Raw genomic sequence first — 25842 nt, 5'->3', positions numbered from 1 at the left:
CCAGGAGCGGGCAGCGGGCGCCGACGGGAGTGTCAGTCCCTCCCGCCCAGGGACTGGGTCGGGCAGCCGCGGCGTTCAGCGTTCTCCCGCACCGTCGCCATGGGCGGCTCGGCCTCCAGTCAGTTGGACGAGGGCAAGTGCGCCTACATCCGAGGTACGCCCGCCGGGGGCTTCCCGGGAGCGCGACGCCCGTCCGCCCGGAGCCTTGCGCCAGGCTGGGCCCCCGGGCACTGGCCTCAGAGGGGGCGACCCGACCGGCGTCCGCAGCGCCCCTGCCCGCCACGACCCGCTCTCCACCGGCGTGCGCGGGGATGACAGGGGCGCACGGGACGCTCAGCCAGGGTTCCCGCAACCGGACGGCAGCTCGGCCTGCGCGCCCTGGCCCGGGTGGGGTGCGGGGCAGCCAGGGCGAAGGGGTTGGGGGTGCTTAGGGAAGCGCCGCCGGGCGGTTGGGAGACGCAGGTGAAGGTTGTGGAGAGGAGGACCACCCAGCTGCCTCCACTCGGGCCGCTTCGTTGTCTGTTCTGCACATCCCGCCCCCCGCCCAGCAACACCTCGCCGTCCTGTACTTGGCATTGGACTCAGTTCTGAGCTCTTTCTGAACTTGCCGCAGAGAGAACAGTGGGGATGTCCCCTCGCTTCTAGAGATTCCCCTGGGGATTCCCGGCATATAAGGCAGAATTTCCCTGGCCTGGTTTTGTAAGACGCAGCGTCGGCCACAGCTTTACTTGAGCTTCATAGTGTCACTTGTGGGATGATTTCATCAGAGGCAGAAAGGACAATGTCATCAGGCCCCCAGGTTGTGCGGTTCCCTTCTCTTCCCGGAGGTGAGAGGTTGGGGAAAACCGAAAGAGGAACACTGGCATATTGGGTAACAGTTGCTAAAATTGTTTATGGGGAGAAACTCATTCGAGAGCCTTTCTGGAATATAGTGATACAGTAAAGAGTGTGAGGCAGAAGAAAACAAAACCCAAACTGAGCTGCAACTGCAGGAAATCATGATTCTTTATCTCCTGGGTGTAACTGGCCTCTTTCTCTTCCCTCCCCCGCAAACCTTGCCGACAACCACTACCTAACAGTTGGTTATCTTGTGAATTTACTTTTTCTGGCTTTAGAAATACCTGCTAAACTAGGTATTATACTCTAGGTTTTACCCTAATTCTGCAAAAAAAAAGGTCTTTCTGGTACCTCTTTCTGGCCCCTGAACCATTTCCTAAGAGGAAAGCATTTATTTAGTGTCTTTATTCCAAATTTGCTTTCAGTCACAACATTTAAAACCATTTAAAAAGGATATCAAATTAGGGCACTTGAGAGCAATTTAACTGATTTTCCAGACTTCTGCTCTGGTGCTTTGAGAGGTAGAAGATCATCAACAACCCCTACTGTCAGGGAATAAAACTTGGTCAAGTATCCCTTTGCTGTTGTTTATTTAAAATGGGGAAAAGATGGATGATTTGTTTATATGAGAAAAAGAGCTAAACCAAGTCTGCCTTAATCTTACAAATTTGGCTACATGCTTGTTATTTACACCAATGGTTAGGGGACAGAAAGAACAATGTACTAGAACGTTGTGAGAAGGGGCTTGCATTTAATTATTAGCAAAATATGTTTATGGCATTTATTTTATAAAACTTGGTTTCACTGAAAAGCATAGAAACATCAAGTTGCAGCATGGCCTCTACGGTAATCAGTGGAAGTCCCGCAATGTGAGGGGGTTAACTTGCTTGAAGAAGACTTCATGGTTATCATGGATGTTGCTGCAGACGCAAGCATTGTACTCATGTGATAAGAAAATGTGTTACCTTTTTCATTCTGAAATTAAATTATGACATACAAAAATATGAGCTAGCTAGTACACAGGAAGGACTTGTAATAAATGTATTCTGAATGCATAAAACTATAAGCAGATTGTGTGACAGTCATTATATCCTCTAGTCTTGTTCAGTTATATCTCCTCATTATTTCTTTGGGAGGGCACTTTCAAGGTATGTAGGGGTGGAGGGAAGAGAAGAGTTAAAGTTAGAATACCTCCAGAGAAAATGAGAAGTTGCCTCATTTGAGAATACTAGTCTTGCCAAAAAGAGAAAAGAGCACTGGAAAAATGCATGGTGTTGTGAATTGTTAGTGCATGAGCAAAAGAAGTTCATGAGGCTGTGATTTCCTGATGGTTTTGAAGCCCCAGATCCCTGAAAAAAACCATAACCCTGTCTTCACTGCTTTGCCCATCCGTTAGCCCACAAATATTCTCAAGCTTTGATTTAATTGTGAGCAGAACAATTGAAAGTATGACAGTAAAGTTTAAGCATGATTTTATAACCTTTCTCATAAAGTAGCCGCCAGTGAAATATTATAGATTCGAAATCTCCTGTAGCTGAGAAAATAACTTTCTTTCAAGCTTTATAAACTTTGCCAACATGGAGAATAACTAGTCAATACATTTGGAGTGAATTTTGCTAACTTAATCTTGTACGTGTTATGAGCAGCTGTATTGCTAGTAGGCTAATGATTCTGTATCAGCACTTACTTTTGGCCAAATCATTCAATAGCTGCCACTTGGTTTGTGTGCCTCAAAACTTTGTATTATTAGTGATCTTTGTCCCATGGATATTTTGAAAGTACATTATTTCTTAAGATTTGGTAAAGCTCTAGGTAAAGGGGCACCAGAAGTGTTAAAGGAGTTACTTCATTTCTAAAGATGTTAGTTTTGAAAATTAGTACCGCGCTCATGTTTCTTAACAAAAGAATACATTTTGGGGATGTGTCTAGAAGTCTTTCAGTAACTTCCCTTGATGAGATGTTGCTATTAATAAACAATACTAAGACCAGCTTGTAATCACATGGGTAGTGTCATCTGTTAGCCGTCAGGAATGCTTTTAGCAGTGACCTAAAAGGATCTTGCTTTAATGAGAAAGAAAGCTCATAAAATCCAGGCATCAGTGGTCAATTTAGGGCACTTTTCTCTTTTCCTGCCCTGTGTTTTTTTCCTTTTAAACTTTTGGTATGCCTAAAAGTGAACTACAGCGTCAAAAAACACAGCGTTTTCCTGTTAAAGCAATAATTTTATTTCCTTTAAAAAATTACCATTGAATTGTTGATGAATCAAAAGAAAACAAACTTGAAAACTCTCTCACATATGTCCTGTGGAGGGTCGGAAAAGTACTGGAAAATCAGTGCTGCGGCTGAGAACTGAGGGATACTTGGGTTCTTGGGGTGGGCTGGGGGATGCTGGAGGACACCTCTAGGCCTGGTAGCAGCAAATAGCAGTCAAGAAAACTGTTCTTCTCCTAGACTGACTATCACATTGTCAGCCACACCTCACCTGTAAAGCGGCTTCCTCTGAAATACTCATCAGTGATCTGATGCTTATAAAGGAAGAAATGAGTTTCAGCTTAAAAACAACATGTATTCCTCTCAGAGGAATTTTCTCATATTTATACCATAAGGGTTAACTTAGGTGGCTGTATGTGAAATTTAGGCTGATGATAGTGTCTGGAGTAAAGTCTCCCTAGACCAGGTGAATGGAAGATAGGGAGTTTGCAGTCTCCTCACCCTAGATGTGTAGTTATTAGTCCACACATTTGCTTGTTCTTCAGCTGTGATTTGTTGGTAGGAGATGGGGAAAAGAACTGGTCTGATGTAAGCTCAGAGTTCAATTTATCTCTAGTAAAAGTACAGTTGACCCTTGAACAATATGGGGGTTAGGGGTGCTGACCCTCTGTACTGTCGAAAATCTGTGTATACTTATAGTAGGCCCTCCGTAACTGCGGTTCCTTGCTGTCCACGGATCCACATCCACGGATTCAACCAACTGTGGATCATGTAGTGCTGTAGTATTTACTATTGACAAAAAGTAAGTGGACCCACGGAGTTCAAACCCATATGTTGTTCAAGGGTCAACTGTATATTGTAATGGAACTTTAGGATACAGAGTGTGGTAGACACTATAAGATGCCAACCCAGCATCGTTTCCCCATTCCTCTTTCATAACAGAGCCCCAGTTTTGTTAGGGCAGCCCTCTGTTTCAGAGAGGCTAGCCCCACTTATGGCTTCTGAGAGATGGGTGCTAGTTGGTCCATGCCTATCATGGTGGTGTGTTCTTGTCAGTGATTGCAGTTGACCCTTGAACAACATGGATTTGAACTGCATGCGTCCACTTATATGCAGGGTTTTTTCAATAGTAAATTCTGCAGTACTATATGATCCCCAGTTGGTTGAATCTGGGCATGTGGAGCCACAGATATGGAGGAACTGCAGTTATTGAGGAACGCATATATGGAGGGCCAACTGTGCAGAGGGGGGGCGCCTCTCACACCCATCTCCCCGCTGATGTTCAAGGGTCAGCTGTATACAAGGCATGGGATTGTGATGAAATCTGGCCACTGAAGCTTTTTTTTTTGGCTGTGTTGGGTCTTCGTTGCTGCGTGTGGGCTTCTTTCTAGTTGCGTTGTGGTGCGTGGGCTTCTCATTGTGGTGGCTTCTCTTGTTGTGAGCACGGGCTCTAGGCGTGTGGGCTTCAGTAGTTGTGGCACGCGGGCTTAGTTGCTCTGCGGCATGTGGGATCTTCCCGGACCAGGGATCGAGCCAGTGTCCCCTGCATTGGCAGGTGGATTCTTAACCACTGCGCCAACAGGGAAGTCCCTGTCCATTGAAGCTTGAAGGGAACTTTGCTGGCTGCTTCTAAGAAAACTTTCTTCCCTTTTCAAAAGGAGACAAAGGGAAGAGATGTATTCTCTCCTTTTGGATTTTGTTGCGTCTGAAATGTGATGCCTGGAACTGCTGTTTTTATCTTGATGAGCAGGAGGGGCACTAGCTTAAGACATAGGCAACACCTGGAGCAGTGCCAGGCTGAGGCAGTCTCAGAGAGGAGAAGCTGGAGCCCAGCAAACCTCACTGATTGCCTGCCCTACTCTTGAGTACATCTTGTTATGATAGATACTAAGTCCTCTTTGAGCTGGGCTGGTAGAGACTGCTAGTTATCCCCTAATATAATTCTCTCTTGCTTTTTAAAATAATAGAACTTCCAAATGTTAGCTGGCCACACGAACTCCTAGAATAAAGATATTTCCCAGTCTCCTTTGCAACTAGATAGGGTCATGTAACTGAGTTTTGGCTAATGGGATGTAGGTAGAAGTGCTGTATGCAGTCCCCAGAAAGTGACCTTAAAGGGAAAGGGTGTGCCTTTCTTTGTCCTGTCCTCCATACTGCTGGCTAGATTGCGAAAGTGACTGGAGCAGCCATCTTGGACGATGGCTTGTCCTTTAAGAAGGAATTCATGCAAAGTGGAATAAGTGGACAAAGGAGCCTAGGTTCCTGAGGACTTCATGTAGTAGAACTTACATACCAGCTTTGGACTACTTACCTCTGGACCATAATAAGGGAGAAATAAACTTCTATCTTACTTAAGCCAGTGTTATCTGTGCTATTACTGTTATCCACAGTCAAACTTATCCTAACTAATATAATTTTCTTCTGTTATCTATGGCCCAAAGCATTCTAGCCAGTACACTAAGTGCTGCCTTATTAGGTCCCCCTCAAGAAAAATTAATCCAAAGAAAGTAGGAAGTGGGTAAGAATTATCCCATTAGTGTTTGTCTCAGTTCCTAATTTGTAGAAATAAATGGGTTCTCCTAAGAAGTGAGGAATTGCAGTGCCTCAGGTGGGAAGAGCAGAGACGGGAGAAAAGAAGAAGGAGAGGGCCCTGTGTAAATAATGCACAAAGATATATTGATCCCATTATGTTTTAATTTAAGAAATGACAGTCTACTAGTGCAGCTGGCAGGAGTTTTGCATTAGGAAAGCTATTGCAGATTAGGAATTTCTGGTGGCAATTATTACTTTCTACTACCTTTAGTCTTTGCGAATGGAAATCAAGACTTTGGGAATTCAATGTGAATTGAGGTTCTTAGATTCATCAAAAATAAAGACCCTAGGCTGAGACAAATCAATATTTTCTCCCATGCTTTTGGAAGAAAGAGTGATCTTCCCTCTTTGGTCCCAATTCATGTTCTGATGAACGCATAGAGTCAGATGCTAAATCAAGATCTGGTTTTGATGAAACACTTTTTTTTTTTGCCAATGGACGTTGGCTACAAGAGGATCACTTCATCACGGGTGCTTTAGTAATAGTAACTCCTAGAATGACAATAGTGATTTTTATTTAGTTTTGCTGTGGACTACTGAGCTGATTATGGTTTTACTCTGTTGTTCTCTGGAAAGATCTGAACTGGGTTCCCAGGTAAAAAGTGCAACAGGAGGAGCAGGATTTGTGACAGTAGTTTCTAATTTAATTAAAATAAATGTACTGTGAAAGTTTTACAAAATATGCAACGTGCATTATGACAGTGAATTTTAATCTCCTAATCAGAAATTTTAATATTTTTGATCAGTGAAGCTAACTAACACCATTTTAAGGAAAAAGGTACATACAGCAGTTTGCCTTGTGAAATGAAAAATGAAGTCAGAGGTGAGGATAATAATGAAAAGGAAGACAAAAGAATAAAAAAGCACAATTCATCTGCCACAGTCTGTTAAAAGCACTTTAGTAAAACATATGACATGAGGGCTGAAATTCTAACAGTTCCAAACTAAAACACACACACACACACACACACACACACACACACAATCCCAAATGCGATACAGATTTTCTCCTGTGAAACTGGAAAATTCATTTTAAAAAGAGACTAGCAAGTTGCTGCCAATAAGAAATTGCAGGCCAGCTTATAAAAGTACCTCTTTTTTTTTTTTTTTTTTTGGTACTACATGTTTTTTCTCACAGGAGAGAAGAAAAGATTTAGATATATGAAAGAAATTAATTCAGTTTTGCAAATTGCAAGGTCTAAGACCCAAAGAAGTTTATACTTCTATGCTTGATGTTGTTTGGATATTGCTGTAGATAGGATCAGAATAAATCAATAGTTTTTTTACTAGGAGGCTTGAAGTGCTTTTTAAAAAGTCCATAGTCTGAAGGAATTTTGGAAAAAGAGTAAAAGTTTCTATGCCAAACCATGTGGATTTTTTTTTCTTTTATTTAAAAATAAAACATAGGCTTCAAAACCATGCAAAACAAATGCATAGCTTAGTGCATCATTACAAGGCAAATGTCCTGTAGCCACTACCCAGGTCAAGAAATGGAAGGAACTTTACTAGCCATCCCAGAAGCCTCCATGTACCCCATCCCAATCTTAGACCCCTTTGTCTCTCCAAAAAAAACTACCCCTGAAGATACTGGCTCCTAAAAGAACTATTTATTTCCTCGCAGTTCTGCTATCTGCCTCGGATTCCACTGGGTGATTCTACTTATTTCCTAGTAGTCAGTCCTGTGAGTCCATTCAGCTGGCAGATTGGCTGGTGGCTGGTCTGAACTTGGGTAAGCTGTCTCTCCAGGTGGACTTTCTACATGGTCTTTCCAGTAGGGTCCTGAACTTTTAAAATGCTAGGTCAGGATTTGCAAGAATGCAAAAGCTTCTAGACGCTGCCACAGCTTCTTATGGCTTAGCCTTAGGACAGCACAGTATTACTCTGCCACATTCTATTGGTTAAAGCAAGTCTCAGGGCCAGTTCAGATGCAAGAGGAGAGGACTCCACAAAGTCATGAATACTATGAGCTGTGTTTCGTTAGGGGCTGCCAGTGTAACAGATGACCACATTACTCATCCTAGATTTTATAGTAATGACTTTCTTATACTTCCTATAGTTTTATCACCCAACAATGCATTTTTAAACACTATAGTTTAGTCTTGCCCATTATAAAGATATCTTTTTAAGTTTCTTTTAAACTACAGGTTTCCCTTACGTCTCTGACTTTTACTTGCAAATGATCTGTTGACAGATCTGGGCTCTTGGACATGTAGGGTTTTCCACAGTCTGGAATTTTTTCATGGTGCAGTTCCACGCATTTCTCCTGTACTTCCTACAAATCGACAGAGATAGTGAGATGTGATCAGACTGAGGATTCATACTTTTGTCAAGGCTATAGGTGGTGCTGTGTTCTTCATTTGGAGGCACCTAACATTTGGTTGTCTCTTTTTGTGATGTTAGCGGTTATTGATGCTCATTGCCAGGATACATTAATTCACTGGGATTGAAGAATGGTGATATTCTAATTATGTCACTTTGTTTTCACTTATTAGCTGGAATAGTTTTATAGAGTGATACTTTCCTTATTTACTATTTGGTTGCCTCATACGATAGTTCATATAGGAAAGGCAGGATAAAAACTTTACCCTTTCATTTTATTTACCAGTTTTCAAGATAATTTGTTGGTTTCCTGTCATCCCCTGAAGGTGATCAATTAACTTAAAAAATATCATTGTAAACTTATGCATTCCGTTGTAATTCTTATCCTTGTTGAAGCCCAAATTTCCCATCATTGGCAATGAAAGCCTCTTCAAGTTGGCTCCTGAGTCCTTTTGAAATTACCCTAATAGTATTTGATAGCTTCCTTGCCTTCCAGTAAGTCAAGATGTTCTTGGTTCATCACATTTATTTCCTATTCCATACTTGGAATAAGCAATATCTATAAGAATCCCTGGTTTCTTTTAGTGGAAAATGGTATTCAAGAAGACAGTTTGGGCCTAGAGAGGCTCATTGCTATGACTGGGTTGGCTGTTGTTTCTGGACCTTTTTAGTGGACAGAACTGTGAAAAAAAAGGTATATCTCCTACATTATATTTTTATCTCCTTTTTCTTGGTTCTCAAAGACACAATAGATGGTAGAATTAAATATCCTCAAATTGTTATCTCTGTTATCCCACTTAATATATACAACTATTTCAGAGAATAATGTGAATACTACCACCATCAATTATGATTGTAGAAAAATGTTGAACAAGCTGATTTAAGAATTAGTAACAAAATTTTTGTATATGCTATCCCAATTCTCCCCCAATTTTATTTTATGATTTTACTATGTCAGGGCATATAACCATTATATTATATTCTTTTTTTCTCATTTAATCTTTGTTTTCCAAGTAAGTATTACTGAAGACATCAGTCCTTATGTTGATGTCTCATTGGTGTTTGAAGCTCATTATCTAGTAGCTTTCTCAAGTAGAGCTCATGGGAACGTAAAGAAACATGAAGGTAGGACTAATTTAGTGGCTCAGCGATATCATCAAAGGTCAGCTTATTTCTGTCTTTCTACTCTCTGTGGGCTAGCTCTCCTATGGTTGAAAGATGACTAGAGTAGCAAAAGATATCACGTTCTTCAGTAAAGCAATGTCCCAGAGGTCGAGAAGAGGATTGTCTATTCTGTGAGTCTCTTTATAAGAACAAACCTTCTCCAGATGCCTTACAAGCAGACTTGCCTTTATATCCCACTGATCAGAACAGGGTCACACATTCCTTCCTAAGTTATTACTGGCAAGAGTATGGAATTATCATGATTTGGTTAGACTAATCCAAATTCACCCCTGCCTGGGGCTGGGCCCTATCCTCACTGAAGCACATGGCTATAGGGACACCTGAACAAAATAAGGCTCACTTGGCAAGGAAGAAGCATGAATGGCTATTAAATGGTGAGTAAGCAACATTACGAGTTTTGATAAATGTTACGAACGGAGTAAAAAGGGTATTGAGACAGAAAACTGATGGTAATGATAGAGCACGGAGATGAGATATACTTAAGATATAGTGCTCAGGAGGATGGGGAAGAATATTTGGAGTAGAGAGAACAGTGTATAGAAAGGGAAGAGGAGAAGGAACCTGAAGGAATTGAAGAAAGGGTGGTATGGGTGGAATGTAGTGAGCACGAGGGAAAGGTTTTTGATGGAGGGGATTCCTCATAGCACTTATTACTAACAGACATAAAATATATTTATTTGTCAGTTTTTTATTGCCTGCCTATCAGCACTTTCACCTCCACGAAAGCAGGGTCTTTGTATTGAGAGATCAGTGTCTGGTATATGGTTTGTTACCAATAAATATTTGCTTAATAAGTGAATGAAAGGAGAAAAAAAATTTAACTATAGTGAATATCCTAAAAAATGAGAGAAGTATTGAGTTTGGAAAACAAGTTCAGGATGCAATGAAGAAATGACAATAATAGAATAAGAGATATCTCTTGGAAATTAAAAATCTAATGATCAAGAAATTTAAAAATCCAATCGTTGCTCTGGAAAACAAACTTGAGAAAATCTTGGAGAAAATAGAACAAAAACATCTAAATATGGAAAATAGAAGAGGCAATAATAAAAAAAATCCAAGGGTCAATCCAAAAATTTCAATATCTGACTCACAGAAGTCCTAGGAAATAGAGAACAAAGAAAATGAAGAGGAGGGCTTCCCTGGTGGCGCAGTGGTTGGGAGTTCGCCTGCCGATTCAGGGGACACGGGTTCATGCCCCGGTCCGGGAAGATCGCACATGCCGCGGAGCGGCTGGGCCCGTGAGCCATGGCTGCTGAGCCTGCGCGTCTGGAGCCTATGCTCCGCAACGGGAGAGGCCACAACAGAGAGAGGCCCGCGTACCGCAAAAAAAAAAAAAAAAAAAAAAAAAAAAAGAAAATCAAGAGGAGAAAATTAGCAAAAAAATAATACAAGACCATTTTCTAGAATAGAAGATCATGTGTATCTGGTTTTATAGAGTCAATTCCTGGCACTCATCCAGGACTGGGAATAGTTTACATTCCCATCACCCAAAACAGAAAGACCTTAAAACAACAACAACAACAACAACAAAATGAAACAGAAAGACCTTCTATTACATAGGGCATTGTAGTAGTGAACAGAAATTAGCACTAGACGTTAACACTGGTCTGGACCTGTCTAATAAAAAATGTAAAAAGCAAACCTCAAAAGGATCAGACTGATCCTAAGTAACTTAACTGCATGCCTGAACAAAGTCCAACATTCTTTATAGGAATACAATAAAATATACGTTCAACAATGTAAAATTCACAATACCCAGAATCTGATCTAAGATTACCAGGCAAATGAAGAAGCAGGAAAATATTCATAGCTCAAAGGAAAAAAATCCATCAATAGAATGGATTTAGGAATTACAGACATGATGAAATTAGCAGACAAGGATGTTAAGACAGTTTTTATAAATATGGTCCATTCTCTAAAGTAGAGGAATTTAAATTGTACTATTTAAATTTAAAACAGATAATTTTAGAGCATAACTAAGACCTGTGCATATCAACTGGGATGTCAATTCTTAACTAAAAATGATAACTTCTGGTCTGAGGAATGATAATAATAATAACAACATTAAACACTAATATTTATTGCGTGCCTACTATGTTCCAGGCAAGCAAATTTCTCAAAGGATAACCAATGGAATATCAAATGTTCTTCCAGAAATTACAAATCTTGTCCACATAGCTTTTTCTTGTCCACATAACTCCTTTCTGATGGAAAGGAGCGTCAGCTTAATAAGATTTGAACAGTCACTTATTAACTTTAAATGAGATAAGCCAGTAATTTATCCCTTGAAACGTTTACTAAACCCTTGATTCCATATCTTAACCCCAAATGATTTGACTATTTTTTGAAGTGAATATTTTTAGTGGATGAGATTATAAATAGCTTAATCCAGAAAGTAAAATTTGTCTAAATGTTAGCAAAACATAGTAGGGAATTTACAAATAGGTGAAAGCAGGCATAGTAGGTCACTTTAAATTAACTCTAATAAAATTGTGCCTTTAAACAACTTCTTCATTGTAAAAGAAAATATATTTGGGAAGTAAGGCACAAAAGACTCATAAATGGAGCTTTCAAATTTGAAAAATAGGCGTGATAATCTCCTGAGGACTTGCTGAATCTGAAGCTGGATTCTCTGAAGATTTTGGATCTGTCAACTGGCAGCGTTCAGTTTCTCATATGTAAAATGGGGACAGCAGTAATGCCCAGTGAAATAAAGGAAGGTCAGAAATGAAGGTCATATAATTCTGGAATTTCCCAATCCTACTATTATGATAATCAATTTTTTTTTTTTACTATCAGGAACAGCATGAGGCTTTCCCAGAGTAAATAATTGGCTTTCAGACACTGCTGAATAATACCTATCTCCCACATTTGTTCTGTAGACTAATTGATGTTTCAGAGTGTTTAAACACAATGCCTCTACAGAAGCAATGGCATTATAATTTGTTGGGACACTCTAATATTGTAATTAGTACTAATTAGATTCTTTTCAACAGCTTGTTGAATGTACAAATTACTGCATCTAGGGTATTCTGCTTTATTTATTCATCATGAAAAAGTCAGATATGATGATTTAAATAGGAGCCTTTAAACAACTGTTCTCAAGATTCTGCACACACCTCTCCCCTCCAACCAGGGGAGGGTAATAGCAAGACGCCCTTCTAGGAAATGTCATAGGGAGAGTAGTCCCAGTGATGTCCCAGGAGTCAACTCACGCTGGCTGGGCATCCTTCCTAATTCAGAGTTCAGTGACATCATATTGGTAGTTTAAAATCAGCCATGGGGGGGCTTTCCTGGTGGCGCAGTGGTTAAGAATCTGCCTGCCAATGCAGGGGACACGGGTTTGAGCCCTGGTCCAGGAAGAGCCCACATGCCGTGGAGCAGCTAAGCCCATGCACCACAACTACTGAAGCCCGTGTGCCTAGAGCCCGTGCTCTGCAACAAGAGAAGCCCCTGCAATGAGAAGCCTGCACACCGCAACAAAGAATAGCCCCCGCTCGCCGCAACTAGAGGAAGCCTGCGCGCAGCAATGAACACCCAAGCAGCCAAAACTAAATAAATAAATAATCCATGGGGGGGGGTCCTTTTCTTTTTTTTTTGAGACCCAGTTTACCAGCTTGTAACTGCCAGTGCCTGTCTCTTCAGTGTATGGAATCTGGTCACAGTTGTAACCAGTTGGCATTGGCCTGCAGCCACATTTCAGTTGTACATTAGAGTGGGCTAACTGCTGAAACTAACATTCCTCAGATCTCCGTGGCTTGACATGATAATGATTTATTTCTCACTCATTACACAACCCAGTGTGATTTGGTGTGGGATAGAGAAGGGGGTTGGGGTCATTCAAGGACCCAGAGTCTTTCCCTCTAGTGTATTGTGCCATGGAGCCTTTGGTAGTCTGGTGAAACCTAGTGACCCCTTCTCAGAATAATAGTTTTAAATTTAAAAAAGTACACAGGCTTACAAAAGAAACCAATTTTATTGAAATACAGATATCGAAATACATTAAAAATCTGTGACATAATAATATATGTGCTTCTTTATTAATGCAGTCAATGACAAGGTCTCGTGGTGGGTCTAATAACTGCTGTCACTTTGATGAAGGTGCTATTGTATGATATTCAGTTAATGAAATGTGCTAAGAAGACATCTGTGATCTCTGTTGAGGATGAGGTCACAAGTACTGTTAAATTCTACTGTGGTTTGCTTACATTCATAATTGAAGGAAATGCTGACTTTGAGTTGAAAGTTAATAAAAATAAAGTTGTTATTTACCCTCATTCAATTTTTGGACTCCCTGAATTCTATCTGAAGATTCCATAAACATCCATAGACCCCAGATTAGAAACCCCTGATCTGGTGGCTCCATTATTCTTATGGCCACATAGATCTTAATGGAACACCTGCATATGTCTAGATAAGAGAAGAGGGACAGTGGTGAATTAGGTGCAAACATTTTATCAGGCCTGGAGGTGGCATACATCATTTCTGTCTAACCCTTGAATTTCCACATGACACAGCTTCCTTCTGTATCTTTCCATTTGGCAATTACCATCAAAAGTCCAATCCCTTTGTTGATCACATCTTCCCTTGCATCTCTTCAATATGTTGACCCTAACATTTTAATGAATAGCTTTTCTACTTTAAATGTAATTTCACTTTGAAGATAAGCTATATCTTTATCTTTAGGTAAGAAAAGCTCAAGCCCTCTAAACTTGACTATTGAGTACTTGAGATATGGCTAGTCCAAATAAAGATATGATGCAAGTACAAAATACATATCAGGTTTTGAAGACTTAGTACAAAGGAAAGAATGTAAAATATCTTAGTAATATTATTTAATAGCAATTACATATTGAAGTGATACTATTTTGGTCCTTCTGGGTTAAATACATATATAAATAAAATACATTAAATATAAAGTAAAATTAATCCAATCCATTTAAAAATTTTAATCTGCTACTAGAAAACTTCAGATTACATTTGAGACTCATGTTTATGGCTCACATAATTCTTTTAGGCTCCTACTCTTGAATAAAGATTCACAGAACTGCAAGGGACCTTAGAGGTAAACATCTAACCCAATCACTTTATTGTGATCTGAGAGCCTGAGTTGCTCCTATCTGCATAGCTAGTAATGGCAGATATGGGACTGGAACTCAGGTCCCCTCACTTCTGGGACAGAGCTCTTTTCATAGTCCATGGTATTTCAGTCAAACCAAACCAAACCAAAAATCTCTAACTTTAAGTTTCCAGTCCATACCAGAATATACTCTAATTCATAGTTATACATAAAATCCTGAAAATGGCAAGTTTCTTCTTTCAATCTGATGTCTTGTTCAGCCCCAGGTTTAAAACTTAAGTACAGCTTCCTCTTGCTACTGAAGAATTGCAGGCACAGGTGGGCAGACAGACTGGCTCGTACTTGACTTCCTCCCTCATGATCCCATATAAAAGAAGCCCTGAGATCATTCTTCCCCCCGTATTTCCCTCTGTTGAATGTTTAAGCTCATAAAGAAATGCTACACTATTCTCATCTCTTCTGGATTTTGTCTTAAAGGAATGGAAACATTTGGAACCCTAGTACTTAACATGATCACCCCTTCCAGCCAGGAGGGAGCACAGTGGAGAGCAATTAAAAGAACTAAATGGTGGGCTTCATTTTCTTTTCTCCCATTTTCTCTTCTTGGCTCCCACTGTGGATTCTATAGCCAGATTTGAGAGGATGTCTTAAGTCTTTGCTGACCTTTTTGTTCCAGAATATTCCTTCCCCCGGGTTTTTTCCTTCCTCCAGCTCCTTCTCCCTCTATGATGCACCAATTTTCATAGGATCACATTTGGGCCATTGTGTATTTAAATAATATTTAAGATAAGAGTTTAGACCAAAAAACACTTACCTTAAATGATGCATTGCCAATAAATCATTTTTTCCCCTTTTAGGAATTTAAGAAAATGTAAGTGCTTCTTGAATGATATAATTTGCTGTTGCAATTGAAATAAATAGTTCCCTTACTCAACACTGTTTGGAAAGTATTATGTGTCACCTAGACTCTGGGATGTCTCTAAACTTGCATTTCTCGGCATTTTCAGTGGTCCCTAGAATTGTAAGTTCTAGAAGAGCCATAAGGAATGCCTCTTGCCCCATGACAACCTGGTGACCCACTTACCAACATGTTTCATGTCTTGGCACTTCCTCTCTTCAGTATTGTTCTGTAGCACTTTCATGAGAAACTCTTGAGGCATACCATAACTACTTTGCTTATTTCAGATCATCACAGTTATTGACGTCAACGAATGTCTGAGAAAGAGAGCACAAACTCTTAGTGTCTCTGTACACTATTTTCTATGAAAATATTTGACGTCTTGAGATGTGTTGAGAGCCAAACTCATTGTTTCTCTAGGGATATTTTTTCAACTTTGCATTGTGAATTAAAAGGAGAAATGATATATTTTGCAAATGAGTGTAAGACGTTTAAGTTTAATAAAAATTTTCAAAATGGTATTTATAATATGTATCTGTTCCATTTTTCAGGAAAGTGGACAAAATAAAATGAACTTACAGAGCAGATAAATCCTTATAAAACTTTCATCAGACATGTTACCTCTGCAGCTTTTGTGATTCAACAGAACATTGGCTCTGCAGGCAGACTACTAGTTCAGGTTCTGGCCCATCACTTTCTAGCTGTGCAAGCTTTTAAAGTTACCTAACCTCCTCTGACCTTCATTTCTTCAGTGGTAAAATGGGGATCATGGTACTGCCCCAGATGGAGGCTGTAAGGATTCACTGCTCTGATCCTTGCAAAATACTTAACACTCTTAGGGACTTAGACTCTCAACTCTTAGCTGTTTTATCATTTATAATAGTTTATCTTATTTATTCCAAAACCAAAGTAAAAGGTTTTAAATAAACTGTACAGCATATAAAATTTTTTCCCTTAAAATCCTTAGTCAGCCAGTTAGAACCAGAACTGAACCGATGCCCATTTTCTATAATTCATGGAGTTGAGACTACGGCATGTGCCATACTCAATAGAAAGCATGGACTTTAGGGACAAGTGCATGACACTTGGTACAGAAGAACTTGTTTGAGTCCTGGTTCTAACACTTACCATGTGACTTTGGGCTTGTCTTTAGGCCCCAGTTTTCCTATTAGTGAAACAAGTCATATTATTGATTAAGTCTCACTAAAGCATCTTACTTAGGATGAACTTATAAAATGGCATGGAACAGACCTATTTCTTCTGGTGAGGCATTCACTGTGTATCTTTCCTTTTAGTCATCAAAGAGAATGTGCCCTGTTTCATGAACTGAGATGAACAAAACACACTAAACTGCTCTTGAGGGAATTTATCATGGAGGTATTGGTGGGGAAAAATAAACAAATAATAAGATGATATGTGGTAATGAGTATTTTGAAGAAACGTAAGAACAGAGAAGAGGAGGGTGTGATGAGGGCTGCTACTTCAGAGAAGGGGCCAGGGAAGCCCTCTCTGACATTTGAATGAAGTGCTAGAGTGGGATACAGGAATATCTGGGGGAGATACATCCTGGGCAGAGGGAAAAGCAAGTTCGAAAGCTTTGAATTTGGAAGGGAGCTTATCCTGCCTTAGGAACAGCAGGGAAGCCAGTGTGGTTAGAGAGGAATGAGCAATGAGTGCTAATGGAAGATGGAGGGCAGGGGGTAGGTGGGGCAACATCACAGAGGGACTTGCAGGCTACTGTAAGGACTTGGGCTTTTACTCTGAATGAGAAGAGACACCATGGGGAGTTTTGAGCAAAAGGGTGAAATAATCTGATTTCTCTGACTCCTGTGTAGAGAACAGACTGTAAGAGGGAAAAGGGAGAAAGCTGGAGGTTAGTTAGGAAGCTAGATCTGTGATCCAGGTTAGGGAAGGCTTGGACTAGGGGGTAGCTGGAGGTAGTGAGTAGTAGTTGCGTTATAAATACATTTTGAAGGTAGACCTGCTAGGATTTGCTGATGAGGTCTGTGGTATAGGAGGAAAAAAAAAAGTGGCTTCAAGGACACCTCCAAGATTTCTGACCTGAGCAACATAAAGAATGGAGTTGCAACTTACTGAAACAGGGGAGACTGAGGGAAACACATTTGAGAGTGAAGAGTTCATTTTTGGACATGCTACGTTTGAGATCCAAGTGGAGATATCAGATAGACAATGAATGTCTCCTCTAATAATAAATGTTGTTTTGTTTGTTTGTTTTAAGATTTTTATTGGAGTATAGTTGATTTACAATGTTGTGTCAGTTTCAGGTGTACAGCAAAGTGAATCAGTTATACATATGCATATATCCACTCTTTTTTAGATTCTTTTCCCATATAGGTCATTACAGAGTACTGAGTAGGGTTCCCTGCGCTCTACAGTAGGTCCTTATTAGTTACCTATTTTATATATAGTAGTGTGTATATGTCAATCCCAATCTCCTAATTTATCCCTCCCCCGCCTTAACCTCCTGGTAACCATAAGTTTGTTTTCTACGTCTGTGACTCTGTTTCTGTTTTGTAAGCCTTTAATTACCTGCCAGGCACTATGTTAAGAACTTATACACATTATCTCATTTGAATCCTCACAATAACTTTCTGAGAAGGTACTATTATCATGCTTATTTTGCAGATGGTAAGACTGAGGCCCAGAGAGATTATGTCTGTGGTTAAGGTCACATGTGTGTTATTTAGTGGATGGAATTCCCTCTGAAGCCAAGGCCCTGCTCTTAACAGTGTCACTGTATTGCCATGACAGGAAGAGGCTGGGCTTCAGAATAACCTAATTGAGTTCCTGCTCCCAAAAGGAGTTTGCTGTATGGCTTGATATCAGTTGCCTCGTCCTCTTTTTGTCTTAATTCTCATGGATACCTTGAAGGTTGTTGAATTCCAGTCAGAAATATCATTTATTATTTAAGAGCAGAAAGATGCTGATGATACATATATTTATAATATATTTTACTTCCGAGATTACAAATAATTTTAGTGCCAAATTCTATAATTTCAGAAGAGCAGTAAGAACTGTCATCTAATGAAATTATTGCTTTCAAAGGAAATAAGCTTGGATGCTGATTTATGTTCATTATTGTCCTCTTTTACTGCTGAACTAGGAATTTGGTCATGAATTTTCCTTTCTAGCATATCCTAATCTGAAACCAGCTTCTTATTTGTGATGCTACTGAGCAAGTGAAATTTTTCCATCTATATATCATGATAGCCTTTAGATGAACAAGCAGAAGTGTAATCATGATGTTCTCATTTCCATAAGCATCTCCCTGACAGGTCATCAGATATCTTTATTGTTCTCGGGTACGTTTCGTGAGCTGCTGAAGGCATACATAATCATCTCTAGTAATTCATCTTCTTACCTAGGTTAATGGCCCCTAGTATATATCAGGAGAATGATGGAGCGAAAAGGCAGTGTGTCCATGGCCTGCCTTCTTAAGAATGTGGAGTAAATTACAGTGGGGAATAAATTACATTACTCTTTCTTATTACTCAGTTATCTTTTGCAAATTTCGTCTTACGAGGCTAAACAGTGCTGGATGACCTGAAAAAAAAATTGTGCACCTTTTCACCAACAGGCTCAGATTTCTTGTTCAGCATCAAGCTAATAGGTGGTCAATCATGAGACCATCAACTTCTAAATTAATGAAGATTCCTCTTCACTGGTAACCTTGATCACTCCCCTATAACCCTTGATTTTAAAAAACGATTTTGGAGATAAAGCAGATATAAAAATCATTCTCTTGGGGACTTACCTAGTGGCGCAGTGGTTAAGAATCTGCCTGCCAATGCAGGGGGCACAGGTTCGAGCTCTGGTGCAGGAAGATCCCACATGCCACAGAGCAACTAAGCCCGTGCACCACAACTACTGAGCCTGCGCTCTAGAGCCTGCGAGCCACAACTACTGAGTCCGTGTGCCACGACTACTGAAGCCCGTGCGCCTAGAGCCCATGCTCTGCAACAAGAGAAGCCACCGCAATGAGAAGCCCACGCACCGCAACAAAGAGTAGCCCCCACTGTCCGCAACTAGAGACAGCCTGCGCACAGCAACGAAGACCCAATGCAGCCAAAAATAAAACTAACTGCAAAAAAAAATCATTGTCTTGATTGAGTTGTTTTAAATAAACACTCCATTGAATTCTCTCTTTATTGCTTCTTTTTTGGCCTCCACTCAATAATGATGATGGCAGTAGTGATGGTGATGGTTGCTGTCTGCCTGGTGGTGCTAGAGCCGTATATGTGGCTGGTCTGTGTCAGAGCAGGGACCCAAACTCAGTTATACATAATTTCCTACAAATATTATCATCCCCAATTTCCAGATTACGAACTGAGACTTAAATTCTAACTTGTGATTTTACACTTGAATAGGTGCAATTCATGCCCCTTAGCATCATCCTAGTTCAGTTTTCATAGTTACTCTGAAGGACAGCATTATCACAAAATTAATAACTGCTTCATTTTGAGAGAGAAGTGCAGTGTGCCATCTCTGTGGATCGTATTTCGCATGCAAGTCTGTCTACTGCTACTCCACATTATGCCACAAACAATTCTCTTATCACCAAATGTTCTTCTAAAGCATGTTTTATTGGCTGTGGATGATATCAGCTTCTGTAAATTATATCCTATAATTTATTTAACCATTCTCCTCTGTGGGACATGTCATTTTCATATTTTTATTATTAAAAATAAATTTTTAGTGAGCATCCTAATGCATTAATATTTATGTGCATCTCTGATTATTCTCTTAGAAGTACTGCTTGGGTGTCAAAGAGTGTGAAAAAATTTTAAATTATAGCTTTAAAACAAAAGGCATAATAGATGCACAATGTATCACCCACACTGAATTTCTGGCAGTAAGTAATCCGAGCTCTTGGGAGGAGAAATTTTACTTATGCATTTTCCTACCCCCTTTGTATTCCATGGTATCTGTCCTCAAAACTTAGTTATTGAATGAAATGAATAAATGAATAAATAATTGCATTGAACTGGAGTTAACTGAATCTCCAGACCTTTTTCAGACAGAAATGTATCTGAATCTAAGCACCTTTCTAAGCACCGTGTATACCTAAGTATCTCTTGAAAAAAAATTCCATAGGCATATTTAATAGTGATCATTGTATTTGGCAATTCTTATTTTTAAGGATATTTTCTTCTTGCTGCATATTCTTGAATATCTTGATTGTACTTATCCAGGAGTAGGTTGAATAACCAAATAATCTGAGAGCTCTTTTTCCATCCCCATTGTTTTTCCACTTCACCATTATTTGGGCGCATCACTGTATATGTCCCATAGTTTAAGGAGATTATGGTAAAGGAATAAACATCACCTGCTACCCCTTTGGAAGGGAATTTAAAAGTTATTAAAGGTCATCTTATGCTTGAATGCCCTTAAAAGGCTGCGAGGAGCTTTCAATACCTCCAGTAACAGGAGACTCATTATCTCCTAAAGCCAATCTATGCGTATTTGGATTATTATTTTGTTAGTGAATTGTGCTAGGACTGAATTCTTCCTAGTTTCCACCCTCTGCCTCTTGGCTCACACTTAGCTCCTGGGTCAGGCCCTCTGCCACCTCCTTTGCCCAGCCCCAGCCAGTTCTCCCTGGTCTTTGGCCTTTGGTCAGCAGTCAGGCTCCTGTGTATATAAGAAGGTATATATTATAGCACAAAGAAATATATTCATTATTTTTTTTAAATAAGTTTATTTATTTATTTTTGGCTGTGTTGGGTCTTTGTTGCTGCGTGCGAGCTTTCTCTAGTTGCGGTGAGAGGGGGCTACTCTTCGTTGCGGTGCATGGGCTTCTCGTTGTGGTGGCTTCTCGTTGCGGAGCACAGGCTCTAGGCACATGGGCTTCAGTAGTTGTGGCACATGGGCTCAGTAGTTGTGGCTCGTGGGATGTAGAGTGCAGGATCAGTAGTTGTGGCACACACTTAGTTGCTCCACAGCATGTGGGATCTTCCCAGACCAGGGCTCTAACCCGTGTCCCCGGCATTGGCAGGCGGATTCTTAACCACTGCGCCACCAGGGAAGTCCTATTCATTATTATTATTATTATTATTATTTTCGGTACACGGGCCTCTCACTGTTGTGGCCTCTCCCGTTGCGGAGCACAGGCTCCAGACGCGCAGGCTCAGCGGCTATGGCTCACAGGCCCAGCCGCTCCGCGGCATGTCGGATCTTCCTGGACCGGGGCACGAACCTGCGTCCCCTGCATCGGCAGGTGGACTCTCAACCACTGCGCCACCAGGGAAGTCCTATTCATTATTTTTTAATAACTTTAAATGGACTATAATATATAAAAATATTGAATCACTATGTTGTACACCTGAAACATATAATATTGTAAATCGACTATACTTTGATAAGAAAAAAAACAAAAAGAAGGGAGCTCTCAATCTGTAAGAACCTAGGATTCAAACCCAGGTCTGTGTGGTCAAAGCCAGACATCTTTTATTTTTTTATTTTGGTAAAGTATACATAATACAGTATTTATCATTGTAAACATTTGTAAGTGTACAATTCAGTGGCATTAAGTACATTCACAATGTTGTGTAACTATCACCCCTATCTACATACCCAAAACTTTTTCATCATTCCCAATGCAAACTCTGTGCCCATTAAATAATAACCTTTATTCTACTTTCTGTCTATGAATTGCCCATTCTAGGTACCTCACTGAAGTGGAATAATACAGTATTTGTCCTTCTGTATCTAAAGCCAGACCTCTTTTTACTACAGCACCTAACTTCATAGCATCATTTGCTATTGCTAATTCATTTTGCCTGTATAAATTTTCTTAAACTCATTTAATTCCGAGAGCTGCCGCATTTTTACAAAGATCTCAAAAGTTTTGACTGCATGTCAGTTGCTCCAATAGAAAGCAGGGCAGGAGAAACAATGCATTTCTTTGTCTTGGACTCTAAACTCATCTTTAGGCTATTTCTCCTTTCTGTTGTACAAGATTCCCTTTTATAAAAATATGAAGAACGGAGAGAATGAGCCCCCCTCCCCCATAGCAGTCATTCTGGTTTTGATCCTGCTTTTTGAAAGAAGTGCTTCTATTATTTCCCTAATAAATTTGATAGTTGCTTTTAGTTTGCAACAGATACTATTTATGATCTATTTTTTAATTTTGAAATTTCAAACTATCCCATTAATATTGACTCTATTAGCTTTGTTTTAAAATTAAGCTCAAAGTCCTGTAGATTGCAAAGTCTGCATTCATGCTTCCTCTTTTCATTTTTTGAGAATCAGATCTACATTTATCCATTCAACTCTTCCAGCACCTCTACTGGTCTGCAACAGTTTAACAATCTTTTTTTGTTTGTTTTTGTTTTTTTTTTGTTTTTGGCTGCACCACTTAGCATGCAGGATCTTCATCGAACCCATGCCCCCTGCAGTGGAAGGACAGAATCTTAACCACTGGACCGCCAGGGAAGTTCCAACAGTTTAGCAATCTTAATTGTGAATTTTCTCAGTACACTGGATTGTAGTTACTTTATAGTGTTCCACTGCTCACTTTAAATCTCTTTAACAATCTTGGGCTTTCTTTTTCTCTTACCATATTTAGTCTACTATTTTAAGTCCCAAAATCATTCTTCTTGGAAGAGAAGACTAGGACAAAAATAATAGTGGAGCAGTTGTTTCTCTTTGTTATTCCAGCAACATCACTGCCTTGGTGCCAGACGTCGGGCTTATCTCTTCCTGATATTCCTTTCGTTCCTAACATAACTAAAAGAACCCTTTTTGTTGTTCTTATAAATTATAGGTCTCAATCTACCTATTTTCTTATCCTAGGCTGTCTAAATCAGAGGTCATGATAGAACTATGTAGGAACGCCCATCATTTCCCTTGGTGGAATCACTATCTGTGATTGTATAGACAGAATTACAGACTATGTGGGCACGTAGGTGCCACTCAACCCTCTTTCAGGGTCTCTTGCCCCAAAGTCTCGGTTCTGTTTCTTTTGAAGTCTGCCTTACAGAAGTCCAGGTTTTATCATCATATTTTCAACCACCCTCTACCTGGCTATCAAGAATGCCTTTTATATGTTGCTGTTGGAATGGAGTGGAACTATTATCAAAAACAGTTAAAATAGAAAATTGTAACAAGATACATGTACTTTGAATATTGTATTTTAACTTAAAAATATATTAATGAAACAAATATATTCATTCCCCAATCTTTGACATAGGGCAAAAGTTTTTTTTGTATCATCAGTAATTTTTTATCATCTATAATTTCTGTATCATTTATAATTTTTATAATCTTCAATTTTGAGTTCCTTTGAGTTGGGTAAGATCTTGTAAAGAAATCTGATCACAAAATCCATCTAGGTCCATTTTTTGTGGTTTTTAGGTTTTCAAACAATGTTTACTGTTGAATTGCTTTACACCTAATTTAACAACAATTCTCATTAGAACTCTATCAAAACTTTCCCAAACATTTAACTTAGTTAACAACAATTATTTTCTTTTTGTACTAATATTTAATCAGTTTGTGTAATATTTAATTTAAATTACTTGTCCACAATAGCCAGTACAACTGGCATGAATAGGTTTGGAAGGAAACACAACAGATGTTTGATAAGCACACAGCTTGGCAGGTGAAGTGGAGGTACTAGAGGGTAGTCTGTCAAACCTGAGCCCTGGGATTCTGTGAATCAACAAGTGTGTTTTATGAAGAGAGTGAAAAGCCTTGGGTGAGTGAAGGATGGTTAAGGGGACTTTACATGTGATACAATGACATCATTGCCTTCACCCAACTTTCTTTATTTTACTTCACTAGCTGATATCTTTGTTGTTTAGAATAAGATTCAAGTAGCAATTCCCCTGGTTACTGCTTCTCTTTATAGAAAAATAAAGTTGCTATCCAGTACAGGCAGTAACTTGTCAGACATTCTGTTTTCAGTTTAGAGTCTCCAGTCAAATGTTTGGGTAGTTGAAGTTTCCCATCACAACTCTTTTTTACCTCTGTGCCAGCACTGTAAACTAAATTAGGAACACATCATCCATTTCTTCCATTTGGCCAGATAGTCTGTTAGTATGGATTTCATCAACAAGATGATATCTTTTCCTCTCATTTAATCCTCATTCAAATGCTTTTTCATCACCCTTACCGCCTAGGTTCATGGATTTTCACACAGATGATAAGTGATATTTCTTTAGCACCCTTCCTTACAGATATTTCTTTGGAATGCTACCAACTCCTAGTAATTATTATGAGATTGTATTTACCATCTTACTCTCCAATTCCCATGCTCTGTTCTGGTCCCATACAACAACTATGAGACCCTTGAGAGTGTCATTTTGGGAACTTTTCCCTATTGTTTTCTTATAGGAGTCTCATGGCTCCTCCTGAACTATTCGTCATTTTCCCATGGCAAGACTGCAGACATTTCTGGCAACTGGTTTCATGATTTTGCATGAATATTGCTTTCTTTTTTTCTTCCATATTCAATTTAAAGACCACCTAATAGTCTCCAAGACTTTCTTCCATGTCCTCATGAGAGGTACTCCAGCCCTACCCAAAGTCCATCATTGTACTACATAAAGTCATCAAACAGAAAATGACATCCTGTTTGCTAAACACCTCTTCCTAGTAAGTTCACTTCCTTAATATTCTCACTTTTCCAAAGTCCTAACCATTGAAAGGAAGACGTGTGAGAATCCCACTTGTACTCTTGGGTCTTTTAGTCTCCAGCCTGGGACTTCTTAGATGACGATGATGTTCTCTCTGTCTTCAAGCATTCATTCCCATGAAGATCCAAGGACTGAATCCTGGGTTAATGGGGCTTAGTATGTTTCAGTAGACTATTATATTCCAGAACTAGTCACCAGAAAGATGGACGGCAAGCAAGATTGACTTTATCTTGTCTGCACAGAGCCTTTAATACCCCCAACAAAGAGTGATAATCATCACCCACCCTTTTCCTCCCAGGGCGGGTAGCAGGTTTCTTTATTCTAGTGGTGCTTGGGTATCTTCTGGATGTGACTCGGTGCTGCACATACACAAAGACAGAAATCAGCAGTGGCTGTAGAGGTAACTATACAGAAGTTGCTATACAATGTGATAGAGATAAATGTAGTAAATGTTTTTTCCATATTTCTTTTTGGAATTTCATCCTACCCTCCCTCCCTTCCTTTTTGTGGTAAGTTTCAAATGCTGAGCTTTCATTTGGAGCATCATCTTCCACAGTGAACTGTACTCTTTTGTATCACCTGCATTGTTTAACATAGTGTGCTAGATAATTTAGCGCTTAATAAAGATTTTTTAAGTTAATTAATTCATAAAGAGCCCACTAACTATATGAGCAAAGATTTTGGAATCCACTTTTGAACAGTAATTTGCAGTTGCTGGGTTATTGGTTTTGACTTGCTACATTGCATTTTCTTAGCAGGTTGCAAATATTCAAACCTCAGGATATGTGGTCAACTTCTAAACAGTATGGATGTTTTTTTCTGTGTCATTCAGCAGTAACATTTGCTAGCTTCATTAACCAACTTCAGCTACAACCTTTCTGTTTCCATTAAGAAAATAGAATTTTCTCTCTAAGAAATGGCTTTGATACATTGGTATTATATTCAAGTTGCAGTGGTCTGGGGCCTACATTAATTCCAGAGAGTCACCATTTTAAATATTGAATTTAAGTCTGAGCTAAAATATTAATAAAATTTAGATGTAATCTCCTCTTTTCCTT

At 39.5% G+C, this 25842-nt stretch overlaps 1 protein-coding gene across 1 annotated transcript in view; it reads left to right on the top strand.

Moving 5' to 3' along the window:
* NIBAN1 (niban apoptosis regulator 1) overlaps positions 1-25842 on the top strand; it is a 160361-nt gene continuing 134519 nt past the window's right edge. Inside the window, exon 1 of the mRNA XM_082650151.1 lies at positions 1-154. Within this exon, the coding sequence (XP_082506277.1) occupies positions 100-154 (55 nt within the window). The 5' untranslated portion in view covers positions 1-99. The remainder of the gene's footprint in view (positions 155-25842) is intronic.

The sequence above is a fragment of the Grampus griseus genome, assembly GCF_964374135.1.
Source record: "Grampus griseus genome assembly, chromosome: 1".
In the NCBI taxonomy this organism is placed as follows: Eukaryota; Metazoa; Chordata; class Mammalia; order Artiodactyla; family Delphinidae; genus Grampus; species Grampus griseus.
The sequence above is the reverse complement of the archived record's forward strand: the minus strand, read 5'-3'. Positions and strand labels throughout refer to the sequence as shown.